General features: G+C 51.3%; 6 protein-coding genes across 6 annotated transcripts; 3 read left to right on the plus strand and 3 right to left on the minus strand.

Annotated features, from left to right (window-relative positions):
- Positions 1–127: 127 nt before the first annotated feature.
- Positions 128–1,369, minus strand: BCR38DRAFT_435675 (UcrQ family protein). Its single transcript, XM_040860396.1, has 4 exons — positions 1,147–1,369; positions 993–1,018; positions 602–779; positions 128–543 (listed from the first exon to the last, which is right to left on the minus strand). The coding sequence occupies exons 1-4, from the start codon at positions 1,203–1,205 to the stop codon at positions 489–491; spliced, it is 318 nt and encodes a 105-aa protein (XP_040714675.1). The 5' UTR covers positions 1,206–1,369; the 3' UTR covers positions 128–488.
- A 275-nt stretch (positions 1,370–1,644) lies between these two features.
- Positions 1,645–2,543, plus strand: BCR38DRAFT_485790 (band 7 family-domain-containing protein; the record flags this gene model as incomplete). Its single annotated transcript, XM_040863938.1, has 2 exons — positions 1,645–1,968; positions 2,031–2,543. The coding sequence occupies 2 exons, from the start codon at positions 1,645–1,647 to the stop codon at positions 2,541–2,543; spliced, it is 837 nt and encodes a 278-aa protein (XP_040714676.1).
- A 367-nt stretch (positions 2,544–2,910) lies between these two features.
- Positions 2,911–4,830, minus strand: BCR38DRAFT_344241 (uncharacterized protein; the record flags this gene model as incomplete). The annotated part of the gene is made up of 1 exon (XM_040856089.1): positions 2,911–4,830. The coding sequence occupies one exon, from the start codon at positions 4,828–4,830 to the stop codon at positions 2,911–2,913; it is 1,920 nt and encodes a 639-aa protein (XP_040714677.1).
- Positions 4,831–6,167: 1,337 nt separating this feature from the next.
- On the plus strand, positions 6,168–7,609 carry BCR38DRAFT_409992 (putative serine esterase-domain-containing protein; the record flags this gene model as incomplete). The annotated part of the gene is made up of 3 exons (XM_040858413.1): positions 6,168–6,224; positions 6,289–6,588; positions 6,650–7,609. The coding sequence occupies 3 exons, from the start codon at positions 6,168–6,170 to the stop codon at positions 7,607–7,609; spliced, it is 1,317 nt and encodes a 438-aa protein (XP_040714678.1).
- Positions 7,610–8,003: 394 nt separating this feature from the next.
- On the plus strand, positions 8,004–9,526 carry BCR38DRAFT_435680 (putative DNA repair protein NTG1). The gene has a single exon (XM_040860397.1). The coding sequence runs from the start codon at positions 8,106–8,108 to the stop codon at positions 9,378–9,380; it is 1,275 nt and encodes a 424-aa protein (XP_040714679.1). The 5' UTR covers positions 8,004–8,105; the 3' UTR covers positions 9,381–9,526.
- Positions 9,527–10,003: 477 nt separating this feature from the next.
- On the minus strand, positions 10,004–10,869 carry BCR38DRAFT_219415 (AN1-type zinc finger protein). Its single transcript, XM_040854236.1, has 2 exons — positions 10,228–10,869; positions 10,004–10,100 (listed from the first exon to the last, which is right to left on the minus strand). The coding sequence occupies exons 1-2, from the start codon at positions 10,369–10,371 to the stop codon at positions 10,026–10,028; spliced, it is 219 nt and encodes a 72-aa protein (XP_040714680.1). The 5' UTR covers positions 10,372–10,869; the 3' UTR covers positions 10,004–10,025.
- Between the last annotated feature and the right edge of the window lie 1,404 nt (positions 10,870–12,273).

Genomic DNA, 12,273 nt, shown 5'->3' on the forward strand with positions numbered 1-12,273 from the left:
GAACAGGCACACACTCTCTTATTTCAACAGGCACATGGAACAATATTTCAAACAAGATTTCGTCTCCTACTCTCCAAATACTATTTTCTTGGACATTTTAAAAATTGAACCCAGCTTGAGGGTTTGACTCGAACAAGCCTGCCAGTCCTCCCTCAGTTACGATCTGAGTACTTGAGATTGGAAGCAATTGCACACTCGCAAAAATGCATGTATAACAAAACGTCTAGGATATAACGGCCACTTCGTTTGATTATATAATTTCTGCAAGGATTCATGAGCAAGCCAAAACATACGGCGCTGTGCGTTTTCATACAATGAACAATGTTTTGGCACTCGCATAGTCACAAACTCCAGCGTAACGTGCAATGCCTCTCGGGACTCCAAACTCGGCGTTCGTCATGGATCCCAGTCTATTGATATACACGTCTTTGTAGACTACACGTAATTGTAAAGTGGCACCAATACTTTCCTCGTTACCCTTGCACCATCTATTCCTCGTCACCGAACTCGGCACGTCCCTGCTTGGAGTTCAAATAGTGGTTTCTGTATTGTGTTAGCTATATCTGACTCCCTGTATCATCCAAATGTTGATTCCACCTACCTCTCAATCGCCCATTCCATGGTGTAGTAGAAGAAAACCAGAGGTGGTGCGACGTATAGGACTTGCCTGCTGAATCTGCGCCACGTGTTGAAGACAGCATCGTGTGCAGTGCCGGCAAGTGGGTTCTGTCGGTTGGCGGAGAGACCGTATGTGATGATGCCGCGCTGCTTCATGCCACCTGAAACCATGCTGTTAGTACCGGTATATCAAGCATTCGGTAGCTTCCGACGGTTCGATGCACGTATTCGAGTCGTCGAATGCAGCCCGTAGATATTGCATGCCACCCATCCAAGAAACCCAGCCCTTTCTCCCGTCGATACAGCGTCCCCATCCAGCTCGTCCGCTTTTGCGATTCCACCGTTCAAGCAATGAATACCGAAGCGTCACTCACCGAAGTTGCCCCAGCCACCGAGGTACCTAGAGAAACAAAGTCAACTCATGACCATCAAGTCAAAGGCGCAATGAAGTCGTGGTTCGTAGACATTGCATCCCCGAACAAAAGCCGCAGCGCCCTTCTCCCAAATCCAAAGACAGGCAAGACTCACTTGTTATACTTGCCGAGCGGGCCCTCGCCACCGGCCCTGAGCATCTGAGTAGGTCGCATCGTGTAGAAGGGTTCAATCGACTGAGAGGGTGTGTCAATTGCAGGGTGAAGAGTTGTATGGTTGCTACCGAAATCGCGAAGTCGGCAAAACTTGAGGTTCGTAATACAGTAATTGGAGCGCTCTGAGTTGCCGAAGCTTGGGTTCGGCCCTCAGCTGGGTTTGGCGCCGGTACGACAGTTAACCCGCCCACATTTTAACTGGGGGGCAGTGCTAAGACGCAAGCTAGAAAGGCCCGAGCTCAGACTTGCAGTGACTAGATCCGCACCGTAGTAGCGATCATTGATTAATGGGAGGGATTGAAGTCAGACAACGATAGGTTCACGATTTGCACAGCTCCAATCGACCTCCACAGCTTCTCTGTCACCTCCGTCTTCCCTGTTTCTCCCAGCACACAAATACATACACTCGTCCGAGAACTGGGCGTTTTCCCCAGACACAATGGCGGCAAACGGCCTACGAAACCTGAGCAGATTGGCCATACCGGCAGCCGGCGCTGTCGCCCTGTTTCAGTCCTCCATATACGATGTACGCGGCGGATCCCGAGCCGTCATCTTCGATAGATTTGTGGGAGTGAAGGAGGACGTCATTAGCGAAGGCACACATTTCCTGGTACCGTGGTTGCAGAAGGCTATTACTTTCGATGTGCGGACGAAGCCGAGAATGATTGCCACGACGACGGGAAGCAAGGATTTGCAGATGGTCAGCTTGACGCTGCGAGTATTGCACCGACCGGAAGTGAAATCTTTGCCCAAGATTTACCAGGTATGCAAGCTTTTGCTGGTATAATTCCAGGTGGAAGAAACTAAACATGGAACACCACCCAGAATCTCGGCACCGACTACGACGAGAGGGTCCTCCCCTCCATCGGCAACGAAGTTCTCAAATCCATCGTAGCCCAATTCGATGCGGCGGAGCTCATCACGCAGCGCGAGGCTGTCTCGAACCGCATCCGCAGCGACCTGATGAAGCGGGCGTCCGAGTTCAACATCGCGCTCGAGGACGTCTCCATCACGCACATGACGTTCGGCAAGGAGTTCACCAAGGCGGTTGAGCAGAAGCAGATCGCGCAGCAGGATGCTGAGCGCGCGCGCTTCATCGTCGAGAAAGCCGAGCAGGAGCGTCAGGCCAACGTCATCCGCGCCGAAGGCGAAGCCGAGAGTGCCGAGACCATTAGCAAGGCCATCTCCAGGTACGGCGACGGTCTCATCATGATCAGGAAGATTGAGGCCAGTCGCGAGATTGCGCAGACGCTGGCTTCGAATCCGAATGTGGCATACCTGCCGGGTGGTAATGGCAAGCAGGGTGGTCAATTCTTACTTTCGGTGGGGAAGGCATAGGGGGCCATGATAGACTAGGGTGGGTGAAAGGAAAAGCCCAAATGCGGTGTGTATAATATGCAGAGAGGGAAACCCGGCTCTCCACTTCGGGATACGATATGAATAATATGTGCCACTATTCATCGCCCTCTACTTGACGAACTATGTGTGGCTAGGCCTCAAACCAGGCTATCTAGTGTCTGCGACTCTAAGTGTGCAGCTTTCTTCCAAAAAGTACATGGTGATCATATCCGCTCGACAATCGAAAATGTACGCTGCTGATTCTGATCACGAAGTAAAACACAAACCTCAACCTCAACCTCAACTAGCTGAGCATCGTTCATCGAAAGCCTCGTTCCGTTGTCTTGGCACTCCCGTTCGCAACCAACTAGTTGTCAGGCGCCTTGATGACCCCGTCCTCCAGTTTCCAACCCTTCAGCTGCAAACTCTTCCACTCATTCCGTATCTTCAGCCTAACGAGCTCGCCGGCTGCTCTGGCATCCTCGGCACTGTCGTGTCCTTGCACCTTGTCCTGATCCTTCGAGTTGTCGATCTGGATCTTTCGATCCAACTCTCTCTCCATTAGATACTTCAGTCCGTTGCGTATGGGAAGTCCGCGCTTATGTGGGTAGAGCAGCACCGTGTCAACGACTGATGGATGGATAATGCGGACGGCGTTGAGATCGTTTTCAATTCCGTGGCCAATGAGAGGAGTATCCGGGGATATGAGGTTGAAGAGAAGATCTCGCGCCTCCTTGGGCGAAGAGACAATCTTGAGTTTTCGCTGCGGCGGTTTGGAAGGATCGCCAGAGGGGATAATAGTCGGACTAGCGTCATCGCCAGGTTTCCAGCGCTCGGCCTGGACCATGTCTTCTGGCCGCACGCCAGAGTATCTGGTGTTGAGGTCAATGTACTCGCCTACGGGAAAGACGAGTATGTCAAGGAGTTCATCGCCTGACGGCCAAGATACTGCAGTTAAGCGGATAAGCTCCATTCCGTAGACCGTGTAGCCCATCTCACAGTCAAAACAGACTGCCCTATCCTTGGGAACACTGGGATTAGGGGGCGTCTCTGCGAAGTTCAACACACTTGCCAGACGGTTCGCGTCTGTGGTCTTGAACACGTGTGAGCTACTGGTGGTGCAACCGTCCGAATCTCCAACAGATTGTTCACAACATCGATGCCTTCTTTCCGACTTGCCACGGTCACCAGGTCGTCGGTCAAGATAATAAGTCTTGCCGGGATGATGAACGCATGGTCCGTTAGATGTCAATGCGCCATCTTCTTCTCTCCGTCCAGGGAAGACTGAGAATCTCCTGTTGCAACGATCGCAAACCTCGACATTGCCCGAAGCCTCGACAGCTTGCTTCGCCTTCTTGACGCCTTCACCCTTCGGTATACTTGACACGTAGCCATAACGCTCCAGACCTTGCAAAGACCACACCAGTCTGGGGAGGAAGTCGACCTCTTGCTGAGGAGTTAAACCCGTTTCAATCACTTTGTGTATCTCCTCTGGTTCCAGGATCTCGCCATCTTCCGCCTTGAGGGATGCGGCTCTCTCCTCTTTCCATTTGGCAACCGACATGCGTTTGTAATTCAGTATACGGTTCTTACATGAGTTCCCGTACAGCGTAGGCTTTTTCATGGCGGTATCTTGCTCATCATCCAAAGCTTTGACGATAAGTTCCTGGTCTGACATAACCAGCCTTGCATCCTCATCCTTGACATCTTTCTTTAGTTCATTGTTGAGTCTCGCGTATTGTTCATGCAAAGCTTTAACAAGTTTTGTGCGAACTTCATGTGTGGCAGGAGCTTTTTGAAGATGACGCGGATTGAGTGTCTCCGGCTTTTTTGGAGTTGCCTTTGCAAGAGGTTTAGTAGCTGGACTTGCTTTAGATGAAGTCTCCCCAAGGCCAGCATTGGCGGGCTTCGGGGATGCAACTGAAGGCCCTTTATTCGTGACTGCTGATCTAGCAGTAGGCGCTTTGTGCTTCAGAGTCGACGAAGAAATAGCCATCTTGAGGGTAGAAGGCGCCTTGGCTTCTAGGGTTCCCATGCCAGTAATCGCTTGCGGTTCAGTAGCCCCTGGTTCTGCCTGCTTTGACGAACCTGTGGCAAAAAGTGAGGACGAGTCGGCGGTGAGTTTCATTCGTTTTCTGGGGGTGTCTTGGCTTTCAGAAGCTGCTGTTTGTCTTTCCCGGGCATTTTGGTCTGATGGTTCGGTCGGTTTATCTTCGCCCCCATGATGGAAGAGACACTTGAATGCGGTGCAGCTTTTCCCGGCAGGGCAAGGCAGGTGCTTCAGCATGCCCAGTCCGCTCGCCATAATGATGACAGCCAAAATCAAAAAAAGAAGATGATACGACCCTATCATAAAGCTGCAAAAACCTGAATCCTAGCGAGGACAGAACAAAATGCCAGTGTATAACCCAGATGTGATAGTGGTGACTGTTATGTGGTTTGCGATGAGGGATCAGATGATGGCATCCAACGTGTAGAGTCTCATGTCGAGGCAATTCGTATCTTGAGTGGGCTCTGATTGCGGTTTACCTCCTTTGAGCTCTTGATGTGTTTCTGTTCAAACATTGCACTTGGTAAAAAGATGGCATATGCCTTGCTGTCATTTGAGACAGGCACTCCAAGTCGTTGGCGTCCTCCTGCACGCAACTGCTTCGTACACAGTGAGCTTGGGGCAGGAACTTGGGGGCCAATGCACCTTCCAAAGATCTCGCACGGCCTAATTCACTGTCTCACATGTACAATCCGGGTATATGGCTTGGCGAGCCTCAAGATCAACAATCTGACGTGCAGCAATCAATATGGGGAATAGTGAATACCTTCCATTTATCGATCCTGTTGTTGCTTGGGAGTATAGAACTTCGGCATCTGCAAAGGAGATTGTAGTGTCTGGAGGCAGGCCCCACAAGGCCATCTGTTTCCGGACAATGCCGAGCTCAGAAGAGCGAAATGACAACCTTGTTTGTTGTGCATTGTCATCTCCGAATTTAACCAGGTCCCTACATACAAGCAATGGGCCCTTTCTCGACTCATTTGACAAAGCCCATTGCATCAAAGTCTGCCTATCCTTCAGCACCTTTATGAACTTGTAGATCGCTTCAAGTAATATTGGTAAGCATAGCTGACGATTACGATATGTCGATGTTGTCTCGTACTATAAACAGGGGAATCATAACTCGTTGGGCATTGGCAGGGGCGTTACCCAACAATCCTGTAATCCTACCTCGAGTTCGAGTATCACATGGACCTGACGACCGGCGGATCTGGCTACGTGTCGTCATCACTCGAGTCCGGAAACCCCTGCAGCCTGCTTGCTGCGCACTCGCATTCGCCCAATTTAGTGTCGTCAGCCATAGACTCTGAAAAGTCGGCGATGGGCTGTCTTTAACTCCGGCCGTAGATCCGGTACAAAGACCTCATTAGCTTTTCCTTGGCGCGCCAGTAACATGCGACCCAGGGGTGTTGGGTCATTGTCTGATCGCATGTATGTCCAAACGACATGCGCCTTGTCATTAACTCTCACCATAAATTCCGGACTTGTCGCAAATTCTTAAGTTGTCAATTGCTTCTCTCATCCAGCCCACATCGTGGTTCCATGTTCCCTGATTTTTTATCAGAAGACGCGTCATGGATTTGACGGGCGGAAGTCTCGATGCGGACCATTTGTGTATTCTAGTTCATGGGGTAAGTCGCATAGAGGGTGCGGATCGGATCCTCGCCCCAAAGACCAACAACTGACGTCTACTAGCTGTGGGGCAACCCAAACCATATGAGACAGGTCGCGAGAGCGTTGCGAGCCGCACATTCCGACGATAGATTGTATCTACTTGTCGCCAAGCGTAATAGTGGCAGTTTTACTTATGATGGCATTGAAAAAGGCGGCGAGCGAGTCTGTTTGGAGATTCAAGAAGAGTTACTGGCAATAAAGAACCGTGGTGGCAAAGTCACCAAGCTGAGTATCGTGGGATACTCTCTGGGTGGTCTTGTTGCCCGATACGCTGTCGGACTCCTTTACTCGAAGGGCGTTTTCAACGAAGTCGAACCTATGGTGTGTCCCCATGGTCTGCTGATGCTGTTGATTGAAGCAATACCGCTAACGATCAAATCAGAACTTCACGACGTTTGCATCACCCCACCTCGGGGTACGGACTCCCTTACGTGGATGGCACAACCATCTCTGGAACGTCCTTGGGGCGCGGACGCTGTCCTTGTCTGGCAAACAGCTCTTCACGGCCGACAAATTCCGGGACACCCAGAAGCCTCTCCTTGAAGTTCTCGCTACTCCTGGGACTATATTCATGTCCGGACTCGCATTGTTCAAGCGCAGAACATTATACTGCAATGTGGTCAATGACAGAACTGCACCATATTTCACCACCGGCATAACCAAGACTGATCCTTGGGTGGACATCAGTAGAATCAAGGCCAATTACGTGGAAGGCTACGAAGACATCATTCTAAATCCTCTCAACCCAATATCTCCTAGGGCACCAAAACAGCGACCGGTAACATTGTCTTCAGTGACTACAGACACTTTCAAACTTATTAAGAAAATCCCGTTTCTCCTTTTCCTTGGCGTTTTCATCCCTATTGGCATTGTCGTATTCCTGCTCAATGCTGGATTCCAGACTGTCCGGAGTTCGAGGCGCATTCGGTTGCATGAGCTTGGGCTATTGGGCGTCGAGCCCCACGAACAGCTTGTCAATATTATGGTCAAAGACGTGCGAAACCGGATCGAGGAGACCTTTGAAGAGATGAATAACTCGCAGCAACCAGAGTATTTGGGGTCTTCAGAGGACGAAGGCGAAGATGCAATGAATGAGATAGAAAGAGAGACTTTGAATCTGGAACGGAAGCAGTCGCACCCACAGTTTCCGACTCTAGCTCTCACACCTGGTCAGTTCGACATGATTCGAAACCTGGACAATCTGGGATGGAGAAAATACCCTGTGTGGATTCACAATCATCTTCACACACACGCTGCGATCATTAGGCGCATAGACAAGCCGAGTTTCGCCGAGGGCCATGTTGTCATGCAGCACTGGCTGAACGAGGAGTTTGTGATCTGAATGGTCTTGTTAGAGTGATGGAGGGGTTGAGGGGTTGAGGGGCTGCTTATAGAAGCATTGCGAAGGCGTTGAAGTACTGGGATTTGAATATTGTAGTGCGTCGTTTCTTCTTGCAGTATAAGATATGAATTTAGAGGCTCTAAAGCTCGGTCGTCGTAGACAATGTACCTTTCTTACTGTTTGTAAATCGAATATTAAATACAAACACTGCATAGATTCTGCCAGTTCATCACGCACAGGGTACCAACTGGTTATTCATTGGCTGCATGATTTCATTCAAACAACCGCCTGCTCGGGACCAATCAAGTATCGTGGATTTCAACATCCAGGATTAAAGGGGGTATTCCGCAAACTTAATGCAGGGTCCCTGCAGTTTCGACGACCTTGAGGTCCACCAGCATCTAAAAATCCCGTTCTCCAACAAGTCCTAGTTCTTCAATTTGCACACGTGATTTTGTTTTTAAAAATGTAAATCCATTCGATCGCCATAGATGTCATGAGGGTATCGCGGCTTTCTCAAGAAACTTCTAAACTACCCGGCATTATGCCGTCCCCAACGTCGCCTGTACGACGTATAACTCGGGGCTCACTGGCACGCTTCGCATACAATGATGGGAGCTCCTCAAAGGAAAACCCAACACCGACAATCCCCGACATCGAAGACGCAGCCTTGACTACAATGTCGAAGAAGCGGAAACGTAATCGCGCCTCCTCCCCAGCGGCGGCAGTCAAAGCCGAAGAAGTCAATTCGACCGTAACCCTGACCACGACACCCCGTCGCGCACGCAAACCGGCCCGCAAAGCCACCGACCCCACAACCGGCGAACACTCCGTCACCCCTCCTTCCGACTGGGAAGAAATGTACGACATCGTCAAAGCGATGCGGCTAGGCGACGGCCCAGCCGCCAACGCCGCAGTCGACACAATGGGCTGCGAGCGGCTCGCCCTATCCACCGCCTCGCCACGCGATCAGCGCTTCCACACGCTCGTCGCCCTCATGCTCTCCAGCCAAACCAAAGATACGACGAACGCAGTAGCCATGCGCCATCTACAAACCGAGCTCCCTTCCTACAAACCCGAAGCGCCGCCCGGGCTCAACCTCGAGAACATGCTAGCCGTCGACCCGGAGAAGCTAAACAGGCTGATCTGGGTGGTGGGATTCCACAACAACAAGACAAAATACCTCAAGCAAGCGGCAGTGATTCTGCGGGATAAGTGGGGAGGCGATATACCCGACTCCATCGAGGGGTTGACGTCCCTTCCCGGCGTCGGGCCCAAGATGGCGCATTTGTGTCTCAGCGCGGCGTGGGGAAGAACCGAGGGCATCGGCGTCGATGTGCACGTGCACCGGATCACGAATCTGTGGGGTTGGCACAAAACGAAAAATCCCGAGGAGACGCGGATGGCGCTGCAAAGCTGGCTGCCGCGGGAGCGGTGGCGGGAGATCAACTGGTTGCTCGTCGGGTTTGGGCAGACGGTTTGTTTGCCCGTGGGTAGGAAGTGTGGGGATTGCGAGTTGGGGTTGCGGGGATTGTGTAAGGCTGCGGAGAGGGGGAAAGTGTTGCAGGGGAGGAAGGTGAGGGAAAGTAGGGTGGAGATTAAGGGGGATGGGACGGTGAAGAACGAGGAGGTCGAAACGGTGGAGGCGGTGGCTAGGGATGAGGTTGTGAATGAGGAGATGAATATACACGACCAGCAGAGGATAAAGAAAGAAGAGGTAGATCAAGCGCCTTTGGAACCAGCCCGCAAACTGGCCAGGAATAGGATATGAGTTGTCACCATGCCCAGGCAAGTTGTGGAAGTTGTACATAGCGAGGATGAAGAGGATACTGTGTACAAGAATAACAAACCTACGCAAGTAGGAAGGATGTGCCGCACGAATAGTATAATGACAAATGTGGGAACAAATCCCAGCAAAGGCTTGGGGGATATCTCGAATTTCGGTCCTATATACAGTGTTCTAGCGGCGAAGAGAACGAAGAGGACTCTGCCCGACTTCTCTTCTCTTCCCCTACCCCTAAACTAAATCGCAGATGATGTTCCCCCCGAAGAAGATGCAGGCGTGCCCACCGCTCATTATCGCCTACGCCTCTGCTTTAACAATCAATCAAAAGTCTGTGCCTGACGAAAATCCCCAAATCCAGGTCCGAGACGCCATGCACACAGTGGAAGAGTTGCTGCCCGAAGAACCCATGTCTCCTCACCGGGGTCCGAGCTGCAAAAGAGAAGGGGCAATCATGAAATATAGGTTGGGTTGTTGTGGTGTTTGTTCGTGATTATGTTCGTTTCGGGGTTGTATCGGTGATGAAGAGGAATGGTGGGTGGTGCGTGGGTGTCGTAATAGTTTCTGGCTCAAGCATAGGAGGTGGAGCATAGCGAATTCGTCAAGTCTGACAAGGCTCGAATGCGAGCACGTCTATACACCTCTAATGACCTGGGTCCGCTCCGACTCGAGCTGCGCAGCGTTGCGCTCGTGTGATTCCTTCTTGCACTATTGGTTGGGAAGAGTTAGCGAGTGATTCAGGACTGTTGTTGTCGTCGCTCTCGCCCGTGAGAAACTCGGCCAGGCCAACCATCCACCACTGTGTGGTACTGAAATCAGGGCTACTACTACTTACGTCCTCTAGGCCGGTGCACTTATGGTCCTCGAGCAGGCGGTGCTTGGCGCAGAAGTGGCCGTCGCAGAAGCCGCAGTCACCTACTATACGCTGGACAGCTTCCTTGCATTCCTTGTGCGTGCATCTCATCTTCTTGGGGGCCATGATGACGGTGATGGGCGTGGTGTGGTAGTAGTGAGGAAGGTTGCTCGACGGTCCGTAGGGGTTGCTCTATTTTGGGGCTGTCGTTTATCGTCGATGTGACAGGTGATGAAGCAATGTTCCGAGACGATGGTGGATGTCGAGGGAGTGAACTTGGAGGACGAAGAAGTGCCAGGAAGATGACTGTGTTTGCTGTTAGCAGATCACCCTATTTAAAATGAATAGACGCTCGGCCTAGTGATGTCCCCATAAGTCGGTATACTGGCTGGCTGCAACGCGGTGGAGAATGCCTTGGACCGGGATCTCAGGAACACATACAAAGTGAGGAAGTCGCACAATGACCGAGGTGCAAATTAAAAAAGTGTGCCAATCAACTTCGGTGATTATGTCACGAAATTTCGAGGAGGAAAAGGCAAATGGGGAACCGGTTGGAGGAATAGAGGAATCCTCGACGACAGAAACACGCGAAGCCTAGTCAAGATGATGCAGTAGACGAGGCGATGCTTTTAGGAGGTAGGCTGGCAGAGGGGCCTTGAGTAGGTACCTTTTAAGATAGACAAGCACCCTTGTTGAAAGCCAGTCAGTCAACAATCCGATGACGACTGACCAGTGACGGGGATCTGCTCGACAAGGCTCCGAAAGCGGGATAGATGATTTGAGAAGCTGGATCCGGCCCCAACTGCAATCTGCAATTGGAAATACGGTAGCGCGGATTGTCGAGGGCCTGTGAGCCGGCAACTATGGAATGATCTTCCCGGGGTTGGGGTAAGAGAAGTCAATGTAAATGGGGAAAATGTCAACAGGCCAACGACACTATTCCGGACAATTTCCTCTGCGTTCGACAACTTGACACGAACCAGTGCATTCAATGAAGAAAAGTATTCAGTCGGCAGTGGATTGATCAGCTCGCAAGCAGGACTTGTAACAGGTAAGCGGCTCGCCCGGTATGTCGTAATCTAGGCCGGAAGGATGAGCAAAAACTCAGGGAAAGACGGGATGAGCAAACGAGAGTGGAATGACTCGTCCTAAAATAACAAGTTACCAGACCATGATCCCAGTTGCATTTGGCAGCTTTGCGCGGCACGCGGGCGTGGCTATTGTAATGTGCCGGGTCTGCTTGCAAAGATGGCAAGGGGCCCAGGCCCGTTGGCGTTGGGCGTCATTCTATCTTTCTTTTGTGAGCTGTCTTTATACTACTCTTACTACTCGTCATATGCGATTCAATGGCAATCAGATGCACAAATTCCGGCCCTGACTCCTAGACCCGTGTTAGTTCCATATTTCCGGATACGTGCCCTTTGTCCCCCAACCACCCTAATCGTTTAAGGTGATACTCCCATTTGCTCGTAGTCTCGCATTTGGGCGTTTTGGTTTACTTGCTTGCCTGTCATTTCCACAATCTCCTCGCTAAAGTAGAGCCGCCTCCAGGTGTTCTGTGTAATTATCAAATGCCGTGTCACTCGACAGAAATTCAGTCCGCAGGATCAGGCATTTGGTGGCGGTCGCCGAAAGGAGCCACTCGTCTGCATCAGACGACGCCCTTGCTGCATGGAACGAGGCCAACTATTGGAAGCAAGGCGTTGCAAGGTAGTTGAGTCGCTTCAAATCGTGGCTCAACTAAACGGTCGAGATGTTCCTCCCGGTTGATCCATTCATACCTAATCGGCGTCCGAAGTTTTTCAACCACGCCATCCAGCCAGCAACCCCTGTTGCAATTGCTGCTTGGAAGTTTATAGGGTACAATCTGCCGTTATCTGCTAAGCCAAGCCCGGTGTGTTAAATAGAGGGCGGCGGCTTTCCGGATCGGGCTTGACGTTCTGCCTCTTATGCTTCACCCTGACTCAAAAGCGTGTAACCTGAATATGCTGGTGATAGGCTCCTATGTAGCGCCATCTATGCCAGTGG

The sequence above is a fragment of the Pseudomassariella vexata genome, assembly GCF_002105095.1.
Source record: "Pseudomassariella vexata strain CBS 129021 chromosome Unknown BCR38scaffold_8, whole genome shotgun sequence".
NCBI lineage: Eukaryota > Fungi > Ascomycota > Sordariomycetes > Amphisphaeriales > Pseudomassariaceae > Pseudomassariella > Pseudomassariella vexata.

What these genes read in the sequence shown, in the direction of transcription:
- BCR38DRAFT_435675 (XM_040860396.1), bottom strand. Translation starts at nt 1,205, where the DNA reads ATGCGACCTACTCAGATGCTCAGGGCCGGTGGCGAGGGCCCGCTCGGC. An exon ending in CCGCTCGGCAAGTATAACAA is followed by an intron (nt 1,019 to 1,146) that starts GTGAGTCTTGCC and finishes TTGTTTCTCTAG; the next exon opens with GTACCTCGGTGGCTGGGGCA. An exon ending in CGGTGGCTGGGGCAACTTCG is followed by an intron (nt 780 to 992) that starts GTGAGTGACGCT and finishes GCATGGTTTCAG; the next exon opens with GTGGCATGAAGCAGCGCGGC.
- BCR38DRAFT_435680 (XM_040860397.1), top strand. Translation starts at nt 8,106, where the DNA reads ATGAGGGTATCGCGGCTTTCTCAAGAAACTTCTAAACTACCCGGCATT.
- BCR38DRAFT_219415 (XM_040854236.1), bottom strand. Translation starts at nt 10,371, where the DNA reads ATGGCCCCCAAGAAGATGAGATGCACGCACAAGGAATGCAAGGAAGCT. An exon ending in AGTGCACCGGCCTAGAGGAC is followed by an intron (nt 10,101 to 10,227) that starts GTAAGTAGTAGT and finishes CCCAACCAATAG; the next exon opens with TGCAAGAAGGAATCACACGA.